The sequence below is a fragment of the Ranitomeya imitator genome, chromosome 3, assembly GCF_032444005.1.
Source record: "Ranitomeya imitator isolate aRanImi1 chromosome 3, aRanImi1.pri, whole genome shotgun sequence".
Classification (NCBI taxonomy): domain Eukaryota; kingdom Metazoa; phylum Chordata; class Amphibia; order Anura; family Dendrobatidae; genus Ranitomeya; species Ranitomeya imitator.
Window position 1 is genome coordinate 651,667,813 of NC_091284.1, and position 18,613 is coordinate 651,686,425.

General features: G+C 45.4%; 1 protein-coding gene across 1 annotated transcript in view; it reads right to left on the reverse strand.

Moving 5' to 3' along the window:
• VWA8 (von Willebrand factor A domain containing 8) overlaps window positions 1–18,613 on the reverse strand; it is a 616,504-nt gene that overhangs the window by 576,656 nt on the left and 21,235 nt on the right. Inside the window, exon 3 of the mRNA XM_069758217.1 lies at window positions 5,893–5,970. Within this exon, the coding sequence (XP_069614318.1) occupies window positions 5,893–5,970 (78 nt within the window). The remainder of the gene's footprint in view (window positions 1–5,892; window positions 5,971–18,613) is intronic.

An 18,613-nucleotide genomic window follows, 5' to 3' on the forward strand; every position in this document is an offset into this window, starting at 1 on the left:
TCACTAGCAAAGAGTCTGGAACACACAATCCTCATCCTGAACCTCCTTCCTCCCACTATGGTGAGTCCAAGGAAACAAGCGATTCCACACTTGGAAACTCCAAGGAGCTCTTTACATTTCTATTAATTCTTGCCTCTTGCCCTGCACGTTTCAAGAGAGACATGAGCAGATTGTGTATTGATGCCCAAATATTTGAGTAGCCACAGTCCGAAGATGATGATCGGGTAAAACGGCAATTTGTGTCTCAAGAGGTAGATGATGAGACAATTGCCAACAAGCGATGTTGTTGTTAAGTCAAAAAGTCAAAAGGACTAGAGTGCAGAAGTGGAAGACGAGGTGGTGGACAATGAAGTCAATGGCCCAGATGTCATACAGCGCGAGGACAGCAGCGCGTAGGGAGAGGGTTCCACAGCCCCGCAACAGGCAGTGGGGTGGCCAGAGGGAGAAGGCAGGCAACTGTTCTCCAGAGCACCCCCATATAGCAAGTTCCGAGGCCAATGGTTAGGTGTTCCACAGTCTGACGCTTTTTAAAGAAAGTGCGAACGATTAAAAAAAAAAAAAAACTGTCGTCATTAGCAGCCTGTGCTGTACCAAGATCAGCAGCGGCCTGACCACTACTTGCATGCTCAGGAACATGTCATCAAGGCACCAGAGTAGGTGGGCCGAATGCCTTGATCCACAATCAGTGTCTGCGAGTGACACCCCTGTGTCTTCCACTGTGCTTGGTGGTTGCCAATTTCCTGTCCGGGAAGCAGGCGCTGATGCCTCCAGACTTGCACCATCGGCAAACATGTCCAATTACTTGTCCCATCGCAGGTCCAACCACAGGCCTTGGAATACAAACGCAAATACCCAGCTACAGGCCCAAACACTAAACTGGCACATTTCCAGACTGCTTGTCCTGGAAAGGTTGCAGTTTAGGCTTTTGGACACTGAGGCTTTCTTCAACCTAATGGCGACAGCCGTCCCTTGGTACTCAGTCTTCTGCCGCCAGTATTTTTTCAGGTGTGCCGTCCATGCCTTACAGTAGCATGTGTTCCATAACATCACCTCTTCTTTGACCAACGCAGTTCCTGGGAAGGTCCAAATAGCGACTGACACTTAGACAAGTGCTTGTTGTCAGGGATGCCATATTTCCCTGATAGCACATTGGGTAAACCTTGTGAGGCCAGGATCAAGTCAGATTCTGGGATGGCACACGTGCTACCAACGCCGAGGATTGCGGGCCCTAGTTCCGTTAGGATTTCCTCCACCTCATAAACCAGTTCCTGCACCCTCCTCCTCAATCTCTGATTTGTCATCTCGGAGCATGTTGTCCATATAAGTAGCAAGTTGAATGCACTGCAGTACTGCCTCGGTGAAGTGGGAACACACTCTGCTGAAGCTAATTTGTTTAGGTGACAAAAAGCACACAGCTGCAGAATTGTGCAAAGATATAACAGAACAGACAGATATGTGGCTCTCGCCGCTGAATCTGCAACCAGGCATGGTCCTGTGTTATGTGGCTGTAATCTGGTGGCGGTTCTTAAACTTGGCAACCTTGCACACGTATCTTGCCTCGCCCACGTGCTTAACTTAGTGGTTCAGAAGTTTCTGAAAATCTACCTAGATTTGCCTGAGCTACTTGTGAAAATATGCTGTGTGAGCACCCATTTCTGCAAGCCAGTTACAGCTGCTGCTGTAACTAGCAGTGCAGCAGCAGTGCTTGCAAGTTCCAGTTCACCAACTGGTGAACGAAGTGACTATGAGCTGGAACTTCAAATTACACATGTCAGCAAGGATTGGTGAGCAGCAGATGGCAGTATTTGAATACCAGCTACAATATGCCCATCAGTATTTCCTTCAGCCTCTGCACATAACATGATGGGTGGGCATGAAAGTATGACATGTGTGTTCCTACAAAACTCTGAAGAAAAAACCAAGATGGTGAGTGGCGACGACACCATAATCAATATAACTATCCCATTTCCAGCAAGGCTGGAATTGGGTAGGTTAATCTTTGCGAAGGACGTATGAATCAAGCCGCATACAAGGTTATCCTGGAAAAACAGTTGATTCCTTCTGCTCAGGCAATGTTCCCCAACTCTGAGGACTTTTTTTTCCAGAAGGACAATGCGCCACGCCACACAGCTAGGTCAATCAAGGCATGGATGAAGGACCACCACATCAAATCCCTGTCATGGCCAGCCAAATCTCCAGACCTGAAGCCCATTGAAAACCTCTGGAATGTAATCAAGAGGAAGATGGATAGTCCCAAACCATCAAACAAAGAAGAACTGCTTATATTTTTGTACCGGGAGTGGCATAAGGCCACCCAAAAGCAGTGTGAAAGACTGGTGGAAAGCATGCCAAAACGCATGAAAGCTGTGAAAAAAATAATGGTTATTCCACAAAATATTGATTTCTGAACTCTTCCTGAGTTTAAACATTAGTATTGTTGTTCCTAAATTATTATGAACTTTTTTTTAGTTTCTTTGTTTTTTTGCATTATTTGAGGTTTGCAAGCAATGCATTTTTTTTGTTATTTTGACCACTTCTCATTTTTCAGAAAATAAATACTATATTTATTGCCTGGAACTTCGGAGACATGTTGTCAGTAGTTTATAGAATAAAAGTTGTTTTTGATATCCCATCTGAGGACAGGATGATATGGGGCACATACTCAGATTCCCCCAATATTTTGTTTACTGGGTACTGTATAACCACGCCCACACCACTGATTGATACCTTTATATGTAGACTGTGTGTAGGCAAAAAAATGCCAATCAATGGTGGGGTTGGGGTTATACAGTTGTGGCCAAAAGTATTGACACCCCTGCAATTCAGTCAGATAATACTCAGTTTCTTCCTGAAAATGAATGCAAACACAAATTGTTTGTTATTATTATCTTCATTTAATTTGTCTTAAATGAAAATAAACACAAAAAGAATTGTCCTAGAGCCAAATTGGATATAAATCCGCACCAAACATAAAAAAGGTGGTGGATAAAAGTATTGGCACTGTTCGAAAAATCATGTGATGCTTCTCTAATTTGTGTAATTAACAGCACCTGTAACTTACCTGTGGCACCTAACAGGTGTTGGCAATAACTAAATCACACTTGCAGCCAGTTGACATGGATTAAAGTTGACTCAACCTCTGTCCTGTGTCCTTGTGTGTACCACATTGAGCATGGAGAAAAGAAAGAAGACCAAAGAACTGTCTGAGGACTTGAGAAACCAAATTGTGAGGAAGCATGAGCAATCTCAAGGCTACAAGTCCATCTCCAAAGACCTGAATGTTCCTGTGTCTACCATGCGCAGTGTCATCAAGTAGTTTAAAGCCCATGGCACTGTGACTAACCTCCCTAGATGTGGACGGAAAAGAAAAATTGACAAGAGATTTCAATGCAAGATTGTGCGGATGTTGGATAAAGAACCTCGACTAACATCCAAACAAGTTCAAGCTGCCCTGCAGTCCGAGGGTACAACAGTGTCAACCCCCCGTACTATCTGTCAGCATCTGAATTAAAAGGAGCTTAATGGTAGGAAACCCAGGAAGAGCCCACTTCTTACCCCGAGACATAAAAAAGCCAGGCTGGAGTTTGCCAAAACTTACCTGAAAAATCCTAGAACGTTTTGGAAGAATGTTCTCTAGTCAGATGAGACAAAAGTAGAGCTTTTTGGGCAAAGGCATCAACAGAGTTTACAGGAGAAAAAAAAAGAGGCATTCAAAGAAAAGAACACGGTCCCTACAGTCAAACATGGCGGAGGTTCCCTGATGTTTTGGGGTTGCTTTGCTGCCTCTGGCACTGGACTGCTTGACCGTGTACATGGCATTTTGAAGTCTGAAGACTACCAAGAAATTTTGCAGCCTAATGTAGGGCCCAGTGTGAGAAAGCTGGGTCTCCCTCAGAGGTCATGGGTCTTCCAGCAGGACAATGACCCAAAACACACATCATAAAGCACTAGAAAATGGTTTGAGAGAAAGCAATGGAGACTTCTAAGAAGGCCAGCAATGAGTCCAGACCTGAATCCCATAGAACACCAGTGGAGAGATCTAAAAATGGCAGTTTGGAGAAGGTATCCTTCAAATATCAGGGACCTGGAGCAGTTTTGCCAAAGAAGAATGGTCTAAAATTCCAGCAGAGCATTCTAAGAAACTCTTTGATGGTGACCGGAAGCGGTTGGTCGCAGTTATTTTGGCTAAAGGTTTTGCAACCAAGTATTAGGCTAGGTTCACACTTGCGTTGTGCAGTCCGTTCAACAAATCCGTTAAATGGACTGTACTAACGCAAGTGCCGACTTTGGCACTGCGCAAGCGCAGATGGAGCATCTGCTAGCTCCATCTGCGCTAGCAGTGCGCTAGCAGTGACGGACCTGGAAACGCTGCAACCCGCGTCTCGGGTCCGTCACTCAATGACGGCACATCGCTAGCGCACGCTCATTGTGCGCGTGCGCTAGTGATGTGTTCGCCATTGCAAGTAATGGTGGCGTTAATGGACTGCGCTACACCGCGTTATGCCGCGGTGTAACGTAGTCCGTTAAACGGGTTCACACAACGCAGTGTGAACCCAGCCTTAGGCTGAGGGTGCCAATACTTTTGTCTGGCCCATTTTTTGGAGTTTTGTGTGAAATGATCAATGTTTTGCTTTTTGCTTCATTCTCTTTTGTGTTTTTTCATTTAAGACAAATTAAATGAAGATAATACCAAAGAATTTGTGATTGCAATCATTTTCAGGAATAAACTGAGTATTATCTGACAGAATTGCAGGGGTGTCAAAACTTTTGGCCACAACAGAGCTCATGAATCCGGAGAACTACAACTGGTTTTAAGGTACCGTCACATTTAGCGACGCTGCAGCGATCTAGACAACGATGCCGATCGCTGCAGCGTCGCTATATGGTCGCTGGAGAGCTGTCACACAGACTTAGTAACCGCCCTTAGTAACCCGATGTTTACACTGGTTACCAGTGTAAATGTAAAAAAAAAAAAAAAAAAACACTACATACTTACATTCCGGTGTCTGTCCCCCGGCGCTCTGCTTCCCTGCACTGACTGTGAGCGCCGGCTGGCCGTAAAGCAAAGCGGTGACGTCACCGCTGTGCTTTACAGCCGGCCGGCGCTGACAGAGCAGGGAAGCAGAGCGCCGGGGGACAGACACCGGAATGTAAGTATGTAGTGTTTGGTTTACACTGGTAACCAGGGTAAACATCGGGTTACTAAGCGCGGCCCTGCGCTTAGTAACCCGATGTTTACCCTGGTTACCAGTGAAGACATCGCTGAATTGGGGTCACACACGGCGATTCAGCGATGTCTGCAGGAGATCCAGCGACAAAATAAAGTTCTGGCCTTTCTGCTCCGACCAACGATGTCACAGCAGGATCCAGATCGCTGCTGCGTGTCAAACACAACGATATCGCTAGCCAGGACGCTGCAACGTCATGGATCGCTAGCGATATTGTTGTTAAATTGTTCAGTGTGACGGTACCTTTACTAACATTCTAGTGATAAAACGACTGTTTTATCAGCAGGAGATTATCAAAACTATAGCCAGCAGTGCAGTAAGTAACACATGGCTGGAATCGGTGTCTATCTTTACATTATGTTGCTTTCAGAGTGGCAAAAGTTTGATGACAGATTCCTTTTAAAGTAATCCAACAGAAACCTGACTTTGAAAGGCTTCATCATTATAGGCTGCCTAGATTATATTGTTTCTTCTCATTTTTTGCAATGACAACATAAGTATAATACTGAAACTGTAACTAAGCAAAGTGATGAGAATTTAAAATTATTAAACTAGTAAAAAACACAAACAAAAATATATCGTTAACATGATAAATCTAATGAGATGGTCAAGAACAAAGGTAACATATGTAAATAAGCTTCTGAATATTAGAATGATGGCTTACTATAACTCTGTGGCACCAATTCTGGGTTCCGTGGTGTTTTTACTTTATAGGATACATCTCCAATATTAATTGTGTCACCTGCAATGCAAGAATGAAAAAAAAAAAACAAGAAAATTAATTTAACCCCTTCATGACCCAGCCTATTTTGACCTTAATGACCTGGCCGTTTTTTGCAATTCTGACCAGTGTCCCTTTATGAGGTAATAACTCAGGAACGCTTCAACGGATCCTAGCGGTTCTGAGATTGTTTTTTCGTGACATATTGGGCTTCATGTTAGTGGTAAATTTAGGTCAATAAATTCTGCGTTTATTTGTGATAAAAACGGAAATTTGGCGAAAATTTTGAAAATTTCGCAATTTTCACATTTTGAATTTTTATTCTGTTAAACCAGAGAGTTATGTGACACAAAATAGTTAATAAATAACATTTCCCACATGTCTACTTTACACCAGCACAATTTTGGAAACAAAATTTTTTTTTGCTAGGAAGTTATAAGAGTTAAAATTTGACCAGCGATTTCTCATTTTTACAACGAAATTTACAAAACCATTTTTTTTAGGGACCACCTCACATTTGAAGTCAGTTTGAGGGGTCTATATGGCTGAAAATACCCAAAAGTGACACCATTCTAAAAAATGCACCCCTCAAGGTGCTCAAAACCACATTCAAGAAGTTTTTTAACCCTTCAGGTGCTTCATAGCAGCAGAAGCAACATGGAAGGAAAAAATGAACATTTAACTTTTTAGTCACAAAAATTATCTTTTAGCAACATTTTTTTTATTTTCCCAATGGTACAAGGAGAAACTGAACCACGAAAGTTGTTGTCCAATTTGTCCTGAGTACGCTGATACCTCATATGTGGTGGTAAACCACTGTTTGGGCGCACGGCAGGGCTTGGAAGGGAAGGAGCGCCATTTGACTTTTTGAATGAAAAATTGGCTCCACTCTTTAGCGGACACCATGTCACGTTTGGAGAGCCCCCGTGTGCCTAAAAATTGGAGCTCCCCCACACGTGACCCCATTTTGGAAACTAGACGCCCCAAGGAACATATCTAGATGCATAGTGAGAACTTTGAACCCCCGGGGGCTTCACAAATTGATCCGTAAAAATGAAAAAGTACTTTTTTTTCACAAAAAAATTCTTTTAGCCTCAATTTTTTTCATTTTCACATGGGTAACAGGATAAAATGGATCCTAAAATTTGTTGGGCAATTTCTCATGAGTACGCCGATACCTCACATGTGGGGGTAAACCACTGTTTGGGCACATGGTAAGGTTCGGAAGGGAAGGAGCGCCATTTGACTTTTTGAATGAAAAATTATCTCCATCGTTAGCGGACACCATGTCGTGTTTGGAGAGCCCCCGTGTGCCTAAACATTGGAGCTCCCCCACAAATGACCCCATTTTGGAAACTAGACCCCCCAAGGAACTTATCTAGATGCATATTGAGCACTTTAAACCCTCAGGTGCTTCACAAATTGATCTGTAAAAATGAAAAAGTACTTTTTTTTTCACAAAAAAATTCTTTTCGCCTCAGTTTTTCATTTTCACATGGGCAATAGGATAAAATGAATCCTAAAATTTGTTGGGCAATTTCTCCCGAGTACGCCGATACCTCATATGTGGGGGTAAACCACTGTTTGGGCACACGGCAGGGCTCGGAAGGGAAGGCGCGCCATTTGACTTTTTGAATGGAAAATTAGCTCCAATTGTTAGCGGACACCATGTCGCGTTTAGAGAGCCCCTGTGTGCCTATGCATTGGAGCTCCCCCACAAGTGACCCCATTTTGGAAACTAGACCCCCCAAGGAACTTATCTAGATGCATATTGAGCACTTTAAACCCCCAGGTGCTTCACAGAAGTTTATAATGCAGAGCCATGAAAATAAAAAATAATTTTTCTTTCCTCAAAAATGATTTTTAGCCTGGAATTTCCTATTTTGCCAAGGGTAATAGGAGAAATTGGACCGCAAATGTTGTTGTCCAGTTTGTCCTGAGTACGCTGATACCCCATATGTGGGGGTAAACCACTGTTTGGGCGCACGGCAGGGCTCGGAAGGGAAGGCACGCCAATTGGCTTTTTAAATGGAAAATTAGCTCCAATCATTAGCGGACACCATGTCACGTTTGGAGAGCCCCTGTGTGCCTAAACATTGGAGATCCCCCACATATGACCCCATTTTGGAAACTAGACCCCTAAAGGAACTAATCTAGATGTGTGGTGAGGACTTTGAACTTCCAAGTGCTTCACAGAAGTTTATAACGCAGAGCCATGAAAATAAAATAAAAATTTTATTTTCTCTAAAATGATTTTTTAGCCTGCAATGTATTATTTTCCCAAGGGTAAAAGGAGAAATTTGACCCCAAAATTTGTTGTACAGTTTCTCCTGAGTACGCTGATACCCCATATGTGGGGGTAAACCACAGTTTGGGCACATGTCGGGGCTCGGAAGTCAAGTAGTGACATTTTGAAATGCAGACTTTGATGGAATGCTCTGCGGGCGTTACGTTGCGTTTGCAGAGCCCCTGATGTGGCTAAACAGTAGAAACCCCCCACAAGTGACCCCATTTTAGAAACTAGACCCCGAAAGGAACTTATCTAGATGTGAGGTGAGCACTTTGAACCCCCAAGTGCTTCACAGAAGTTTATAACACAGAGCAGTGAAAATAATAAATACGTTTTCTTTCCTCAAAAATAATTTTTTAGCCCAGAATTTTTTATTTTCCCAAGGGTTACAGGAGAAATTGGACCCCAAAAGTTGTTGTCCAGTTTCTCCTGAGTACGCTGATACCCCATATGTGGGGGTAAACCACTGTTTGGGCACACATCGGGGCTCAGAAGGGAAGTAGTGACTTTTGAAATGCAGACTTTGATGGAATGGTCTGCGGGCGTCACGTTGCGTTTGCAGAGCCCCTGGTGTGCCTAAACAGTAGAAACCCCCCACAAGTGACCCCATTTTGGAAACTAGACCCCCCAAGGAACTTATCTAGATATGTGGTGAGCACTTTGAACCCCCAAGTGCTTCACAGACGTTTACAACGCAGAGCCGTGAAAATAAAAAATCATTTTTCTTTCCTCAAAAATGATGTTTTAGCAAGCAATTTTTTATTTTCTCAAGGGTAACAGGAGAAATTGGACCCCAGTAATTGTTGCCCAGTTTGTCCTGAGTACGCTGATACCCCATATGTGGGGGTAAACCACTGTTTGGGCACATGTCGGGGCTCGGAAGTCAAGTAGTGACGTTTTGAAATGCAGACTTTGATGGAATGGTCTGCGGGCGTCACGTTGCGTTTGCAGAGCCCCTGGTGTGCCTAAACAGTAGAAACCCCCCACAAGTGACCCCATTTTGGAAACTAGACCCCCCAAGGAACTTATCTAGATATGTGGTGAGCACTTTGAACCCCCAAGTGCTTCACAGACGTTTACAACGCAGAGCCGTGAAAATAAAAAATCATTTTTCTTTCCTCAAAAATGATGTTTTAGCAAGCAATTTTTTATTTTCTCAAGGGTAACAGGAGAAATTGGACCCCAGTAATTGTTGCCCAGTTTGTCCTGAGTACGCAGATACCCCATATGTGGGGGTAAACCACTGTTTGGGCACATGTCGGGGCTCGGAAGTCAAGTAGTGACGTTTTGAAATGCAGACTTTGATGGAATGGTCTGCGGGCGTCACGTTGCGTTTGCAGAGCCCCTGGTGTGCCTAAACAGTAGAAACCCCCCACAAGTGACCCCATTTTGGAAACTAGACCCCCCAAGGAACTTATCTAGATATGTGGTGAGCACTTTGAACCCCCAAGTGCTTCACAGACGTTTACAACGCAGAGCCGTGAAAATAAAAAATCATTTTTCTTTCCTCAAAAATGATGTTTTAGCAAGCAATTTTTTATTTTCTCAAGGGTAACAGGAGAAATTGGACCCCAGTAATTGTTGCCCAGTTTGTCCTGAGTACGCTGATACCCCATATGTGGGGGTAAACCACTGTTTGGGCACATGTCGGGGCTCGGAAGTCAAGTAGTGACGTTTTGAAATGCAGACTTTGATGGAATGGTCTGCGGGCGTCACGTTGCGTTTGCAGAGCCCCTGGTGTGCCTAAACAGTAGAAACCCCCCACAAGTGACCCCATTTTGGAAACTAGACCCCCCAAGGAACTTATCTAGATATGTGGTGAGCACTTTGAACCCCCAAGTGCTTCACAGACGTTTACAACGCAGAGCCGTGAAAATAAAAAATCATTTTACTTTCCTCAAAAATGATGTTTTAGCAAGCAATTTTTTATTTTCTCAAGGGTAACAGGAGAAATTGGACCCCAGTAATTGTTGCCCAGTTTGTCCTGAGTACACTGATACCCCATATGTGGGGGTAAACCACTGTTTGGGCACACGTCGGGGCTCGGAAGGGAAGGAGCACCATTTGACTTTTTGAATAAAAGATTGGCTGGAATCAATGGTGGCGCCATGTTGCGTTTGGAGACCCCCTGATGTGCCTAAACAGTGGTAACCCCTCAATTCTAACGCCAACACACCCCTAACCCTTATCCCAACTGTAGCCGTAACCCTAACCACAACCCTAACCGCAACACACCCCTAACCACAACCCTAACCCCAACACACCCCTAACCCTAACCACAACCCTAATTCCAACCCAACCCTAACCCTAAGGCTATGTACCCACGTTGCGGATTCGTGTGAGATTTTTCCGCACCATTTTTGAAAAATCCGCGGGTAAAAGGCACTGCGTTTTACCTGCGGATTTACTGCGGATTTCACCTGCGGATTCCTATTGAGGAACAGGTGTAAAACGCTGCGGAATCCGCACAAAGAATTGACATGCTGCGGAAAATACAACGCAGCGTTTCCGTGCGGTATTTTCCGCACCATGGGCACAGCGGATTTGGTTTTCCATAGGTTTACATGGTACTGTAAACCTGATGGAACACTGCTGCGGATCCGCAGCGGCCAATCCGCTGCGGATCCGCAGCCAAATCCGCACCGTGTGCACATAGCCTAATTCTAAAGGTATGTGCACACGCTTCGGAAAACGCTGCGGATCCGCAGCAGTTTCCCATGAGTTTACATTTCAATGTAAACCTATGGGAAACAAAAATCGCTGTACACATGCTGCGGAAAAACTGCACGGAAACGCAGCGGTTTACATTCCGCAGCATGTCACTTCTTTCTGCGGATTCCACAGCGGTTTTACAACTGCTCCAATAGAAAATCGCAGTTGTAAAACCGCAGTGAAATGCGCAGAAAAACCGCGGTAAATCTGCCATAAATCCGCAGCGGTTTAGCACTGCGGATTTATCAAATCCGCTGCGGAAAAATCCGCAGAGGACCAGAATACGTGTGCACATACCGAAACCCTAACCCTAGCCCTAACCCTACCCCTAACCCTACCCCTAACCCTACCCCTACCCCTAACCCTACCCCTAACCCTACCCCTAACCCTACCCCTAACCCTACCCCTAACCCTAACCCTAGTTCTAACTCCAACCTTAGTGAAAAAAAAAAAACATTCTTTATTTTATTATTGTCCCTATCTATGGGGGACAAATGGGGGGGGTCATTTACTGTTTTTTTATTTTGACCACTGTGATAGATTATATCACAGTGATCAAAATTCACATTGGAACGAATCTGCCGGCCGGCAGATTCGGCGGGCGCACTGCGCATGCGCCCGCCATTTTGGAACATGGCGGCGCTCGGGGAAGAAGACGGACGGGACCCCGCCAGGATCGGTAAGTATAAGGGGGTGAGATCAGGGCACCGGGGGGGGAGATCAGGGCACGGGGGGGCGTCGGAGCACGGGGGGGGAGGGATCGGAGCATGGGGGAGAGTGATCGGTGTGCGGGCGGGTGGATCGGTGTGCAGGGGGGGTGGATCGGTGTGCAGGGGGGGTGGTTCGGAGCACGGGGGGGGATCGGAGTGCGGGGGGGTTTGATTGGAGCACGGGGGGTGTGATTGGAGCACGGGGGGAGCGGGCAGGAGGACGGGGGAGCGGAGCACAGGACGGAGGGGAGCGGGCCACAGATCGGGGGGCTGGGGGGGCGATCGGAGGGGTGGGGTGGGGGCACATTAGTATTTCCAGCCATGGCCGATGATATTGCAGCATCGGCCATGGCTGGATTGTAATATTTCACCATTTTTTTAGGTGAAATATTACAAATCGCTCTGATTGGCAGTTTCACTTTCAACAGCCAATCAGAGCGATCGTAGCCACGAGGGGGTGAAGCCACCCCCCCTGGGCTAAACTACCACTCCCCCTGTCCCTGCAGATCGGGTGAAATGGGAGTTAACCCTTTCACCCGGCCTGCAGGGACGCGATCTTTCTGTGACACAGCATATGCGTCACAGGTCGGATTGGCACCGACTTTCATGACGCATACGCTGTGTCACAGGTCGGGAAGGGGTTAATCTCAATTTTTATGAAGTCATTTGCATGCAAATCATGATGAGTGACTATCAGCTGCATTTCCTAACTCACATTTACATAATGTATTTAATGGGAATCTGTCAGTAGAATCAACCCTCCTAAGCCGTCTATATGGGCATGCAGATATCATAAAAATATCAAAACAACTGACCGTCACATCCAAACATAAATCAGGTACACACGAAATGGCCAATTTATGCGGTAAGCTTTCTCAATTTTTCATATTTCTAGTGCAGTAATGCAATTCTATTCTCATATTTTTGTGTTTGCATGCTATAGCGCTACAGAGTGCTGCCTTATCTGTTTGATTGCATATGGGCATGCAGGTCATAGAAAGTTGAATGAAATGAGACCTTGATATCTGTGACCTCATTTTTTATTCCAGAGAAATCAATGTTTTTCTTACATGTAAATGAGCTGTTCCAGGCTATGGGGATGATGCTGATCTGCCTGAGAATCGGCCTCCAGAGGTCATTGTAAATTAAAGGGGGCATTACCATTGTGAGACACAGAATGACTGACACTTTGCTCTCATAATCACACGCAGCTCTGCAGTGAGATGAGAACTAGCACAGTATAGCAAAAATGAACTTTGCCTCATTACAAACATTTGCAGCAGCAGTTGTCCTCCCACAGTGCCGTCAGCACTGATGTAGACTTGTGCCTGATTATAACTAACAGTACAGCAGAATTGAACCTGATCTCGTTGTCAGCTCTGCTGTACGGCCCCTCTCCCGACACTGGCTGCCTGTAAGATGGAAGCTGAAGCACTAAGAGGACACCTGCAGTACAAATATAAACTTTCTCTCATTACAGAGTATGCTTTGCAATACTGTGTTAGATTCACTATAAAGCTGCGTGTCAGCATTAGGCCTCTTTCACACTTCCGTCGGCCCGAAGTACCGACGGACGTTGTGCTAAATTTAGCACAATGTGGGCAGCGGATTGTGATGAGTGGGGAGGAGGGGGCGGAGTTTCATGGAACTTTTTTTTTTGTGCCGACAGTCCGCCAAAACAGGACGCATCCGTCGCACGACGGATGCAACGTGTGGTCATACGTCGCAATGCGTCGCTAATGCAAGTCTATGGAGAAAAAACGCATCCTGTGGGCAACTTTGCAGGATGCATTTTTCTCAAAAACGACGCATTGCGACGTAGCCCAAACGACGGAAGTGTGAAAGTAGCTTTAGAGAAGAGTGTTATTCATTACTTGGTTCACACTGGTAATGCCCCATTCATTAAAAATAAGCTCTGCAGGCAGATTATCATGCAGATCAGTGTCCAGGCCATGCATCTCAACAGCTCATTTATTTAAAAAAAAAAAAAAAGACAGATTTCTTTGGACTAAGACATTGGATCTGAAAAATCAAGGTGTCACTTTATTCATCTTCCTATGACCTGCGTGCCCATATAGACGGCTTACGAGGGTTGATCCTACTGACAGATTACCTTCAAATACCCTTTTTCCCACCGTTACCTTAATATTGAGGACTGATCCTCTGTTGCTTAGTTTTCTTTTTATTTCCTAAATATCGTATATACTGGAGTGCAAGCAGAGTTTTTCAGCACTGTTTTTTGTGCGGAAAACACCCCCTTCGGGAGCAGCAGCGACGGAGAAGTGGGTCACAGGAGGCAGGAACCAACTGCTGCAGCTAAAGCCTGTGCCCGCTGCTAAAGAGAAATGAATATTCACTGTGCTGGCAGTGAATATATTCATTTCTCTGTAATAGCTCGCACAGTGTCAGCCGCAGCCCGCTGGTTACTGCAGCGGCCGGGAGATAACGTGTGCCTCCTACTTAAGGGTAGTGAATAGTGTCCTAGCTGGCCATGTGAGTGGAAGCAGGGAAGAGTGCTCCTGCTGCCAGAAGGACAAAAATCCTGCTTTAACCCCGATTTTCGGGTAAACTCACCTAAATCCGGCTGGCTGAAGGTCCGGAGAGTGCAGCGGTGCGGAGCGGCGGGTCCGGAGTCGGCAGCGATGACCAGGAGGCGGCAGAAAGACGCTGGCACCAGCGATGCAGGAGCCGGCCAAGATGGTGCTGATGCTAGGGAGGACGCTGAGAAGGAGAACGCCGCATGTCAGCGGCGCATGGAGGTGGCCGCAAAGCTGCAGCAGTATGCCAGAGTGGAGGCTGCTGAGGAGGCAGAACCAGGATCTGGAGCTGACCAGGAGGAGGAGGAAGCAAGCAAGGCTGAGCAGCATGAGGTACAGAGGGGGAAGGAGAGAGGCAGCATGGCTGGGGCTAGTGGGGGACCTGAAGCCATATCACAGGGAGAGGAGCCGACTCTTAGAGATGTTATCACACTGATCTCTTCATGTCAGCAATCCCTGAATTCCCTAGCCCAGCAGATGCAGGAAGTTAAAGGGGACACGGCACAGATTAATGCGGCTCTGCAGAAAATGGACAAACGTATAGGAGTGGTGGAGGAGAGGGTGAGCACGGCAGAAGATCACATAGTTAAGCTACAAAAAGCTGAAAAGAAGTTCGCCCAAGCAATAGCCGAGCTCGCTGCTAAAAATGAGGATCTGGAAAATAGATCCAGAAGAAATAATATACGTATAGTGGGGCTGCCTGAAAAGACTGAGGGGAGAAATCCCACTGAGTTTGTGGAGAACTGGCTGTTGGAGAAGATTGGGAACACAGTGTTGACTAAAGTCTTTGCTGTTGAACGTGCTCATAGGGTCCCGCCGCAGCCCCCTGCCCCAGGAGCGAATCCCCGTACCATGCTTGCTAAAATACTGAACTACAGGGACAGAGACATTATCCTCAGAAAGGCTAGAGAGATGGAGGATCTGACGGCTGGAGGTCAAAAAAAAAAAAAAAAATCGCCATTTATCCGGATTATTCCGCTGCGGTTCAGAAACAGCGGATGAAGTTTACTGGAGTCAAGCGGCGACTGAGGGAGCTGGGAGTGCAGTACTCAGTGATGTTTCCCGCCAAGCTGAGACTGGTGGCTTTTAATAAGACCTACTTTTTCTTGACACCGGAGGACGCTACCCAGTGGCTTGACACCAATGAGAAAAAACTTAAGGGAATGGGCGACTGACATTTCGGCGAGATCCAGTTGGGATTTGTTTTCTCTGTCGATAGAGGAGAGTTCTGCGCTCGTTAGCAATGGTTAAAGAGTTGAGCAACTGTTGGGGGTTTTGCTGGGCCATATTGAAGGAATGGCCGGAGGGGACAGTACTACTACTAAGTACGGGAGAGGAGGGTTATGCTGGGTACTGTGAACTGGTTTGGTACTTTTTCTATATGTTAATATAAGTTGAAATGTTAAGATACACTAAAGTGAAAGTTGGGGGGGAAATTGTGATTGCTGTGGCAGCGGGACGCGAATGTAGAGGGTTAAGTAAGGGAGAGTGTTCGCAGTGGGCAGTGGTTTTGGGGCAGCTCATACTTAGGAAATTGGATACTTTAAGAAATGATGAGCCACAGGGGGGGGAGAGTGTATTAAAATATTGAGTTGGAATGTGAGAGGTCTGGCGGATAAAACACGGCGGGCGGCAAGTTTGCAGTATGTCCGAGAACAGAAGGTCTCAATGATATGTCTGCTGGAGACACATTTAGTGCGGGAGAGGGTGAACGTATTGAATAGGCGCTGGATACAGAGGGCGTATCATTCTACTTTCTCGACGTACTCTAGGGGTGTGTCTGTGTTAATACCTGCGGGGGTGCAGTATGAGGAGGTAATGGTAAAAGAGGATGTGGATGGTCAGTATGTGGTGGTGAAATGTAAAATAAATGGAGTGTTGATGTGTATAGCGGCAATGTATATTCCGCCCCCATACTCAAGTAAGAAGATGAGAGAGGTGCTGGAGAGGGTAGAGCGTTGGGGACCGTTACCATCTCTAATTATTGGCGATCTTAATAATATCTGTGATGACTTTTGGGACAAAAACAAAAATTCCCAGAATAGAACAGGGGGACATATCAAGGGTAGTGAATAATTACCTCTCTCCACTCCCATATGCATGGAGTGAAGTGAATAATCATTCCATTAAGTAGCAGGCACACATGACTGCCCGGCGGCTGCAGCTGACACTGTGCATGCTACTTAATATCAATAAATACTTAATTCCCTCCACGCACATAGTTCCAGAGTGTAAGCAGCATATGATGTCCCTGCCATGCGCTGCCTACAAGCATAAAGCAGCTGCTCACACAAGAACAAGACACTGCGAGGGAACGCAGAAAGGTAAGCATAATGGGTTTTCTTGTAATTAATTTTTTTCTATGGGGGCCATGCATACCAGGATGGGGATGAGGGCCAATCATACCAGGATAGGGATGAAGAGCCATGTAGACCAGGATAGGCATGAGGCGCCATGCATACAAGGATAGGGATGAGGTGCCATGCATACAAGGATAGGGATGAGGCGCCATGCACACAAGGATAGGGATGAGGAGCCATGTATACCAGAATAGAGATGAAGAGACATGCATACCAGGATAGGGATGAGGAGCCGTGCATACAATAATAGAGATGAGGAGTCATGCATACCAGGATGGGGATGAGGGGACAATGCATACCCAGCTTATATGCAAGTCAATACATTTTCCCAGTTTTTTAATGATAAAATTAGGTGCCTCGGCTTATACTCAGAATATATGGTATGTTTTTTACTGATAGGGAATCTGATCTGTATTCTCATCAATATGGCGTGTATAACCGTTAGTGATGAGCGAATATACTCGTTACTTGAGATTTCTCGAGCACGCTCGGGTGTACTCCGAGTATTTTTAGTGCTCGGAGATTGTTTTCCTCACCTCAGCTGAATGATTTACATCTGTTAGCCAGCTTGATTACATGTGGGGATTCCCTAGCAACCAGGCACATGTACTTATGCTGGCTAACAGATGTAAGGCTAAGTTCACACTGCGTTAGTGCAGTCCGTTCAACACATCCGTTAAATGGACTGCACTAGCGCAAGTGCCGACGTTTGCACAGCGCTAGTGCAGATGGAGCATCTGCTAGCTCCATCTGCGCTAGCAGTGCGCTAGCAGTGACGGACCCGGAAACGCTGCAGCCCGCGTCTCGGGTCCGTCACTCAATGACGGCACATCGCTAGCGCACGCCCATTGTGGGTGTCCACCATTGAAAGTAATGGCGGTGTTAACGGACTACGTTACACCGCGTTATGCCGCGGTGTAACGTAGTCCGTTAAATGGATCACACTAACGCAGTGTTAACCCAGCCTAAATCATTCAGCTGCAGCGATGAAAACTAACTCTCCGAGCACTAAAAAAAAAGACACTCGGAGGACACCCGAGCATGCTCGGGAAATCTCGAGTAACGAGTATATTCGCTCATCACTAATAACCGTGGCTGTAGATCAGAACCAATAGTAGAGGAAGTAACTGAGGAAGATATACAACTATGGATGCATGCACATGCTGCGTTTTTACATCGCTTTTTCAGTGCAGATTTGTCACAAAACTTGAAGGGTTTCCCAGTGCCAGCAAAATAAATGAGAATCCTCAAGTCTCATGCACACATTGCTTATTTGTGAGATGCAGATTTGGTGCAGATATAACCGCCTAATGACCAAGCCAATTTTGACCTTCACGACCAAGCCAAATTTTACAATTGTGACCACTGTCAGTTTATGAGGTTATAAGCTTCAACGCATTCCACTGACTCGGAGAAGGTTTTTGTGACATATTGTACTTCATGATAGTGGTAACATGTCTTTGATATGACTTGCGTTTATTTGTGGGAAAAAAAGGAAACAATTGTTATACCCTCAAATCAGAGAGATATGTCACACAAAGTAGTTAATAAATAACATTTCCCACATATCTACTGTAGTTATAAGGGTTAAAACTGGACCAGCGATTTCTCATTTTTCAACAAAATTTACAAAACCTTTTTTTTTTAATAGGGAGCACATAACATTTGAAGTGACATTGAGGGTCCTATATCACAGAAAATACCCAAAAGTGACACTATTCTAAAAACTGCACCCCTCAAGGTGCTCAAAACCACATTCAGTAAGTTTATTAACCCTTCAGATGCTTCACAGTAACTGAAGCAATGTGGAAGGAGAAATTCAACATTTAATTATTTTTTTTTAATTTACTTTAGACCTAAAACTTTTTTAATTTTCAAAAAGGTAACAGTACAAAATGGACCCCAAAATTTGTTGTACAATTTCTCCCAAATACTCCAACACCTCATTTGTGGTGGAAATCTATTCTTTGGGCACAAGACAGGACTCGGAAGGGAAGGAGCACCGTTTGACTTTTTGAATGTAAAATTTGCTGGAATAATTAGCGGATGACATGT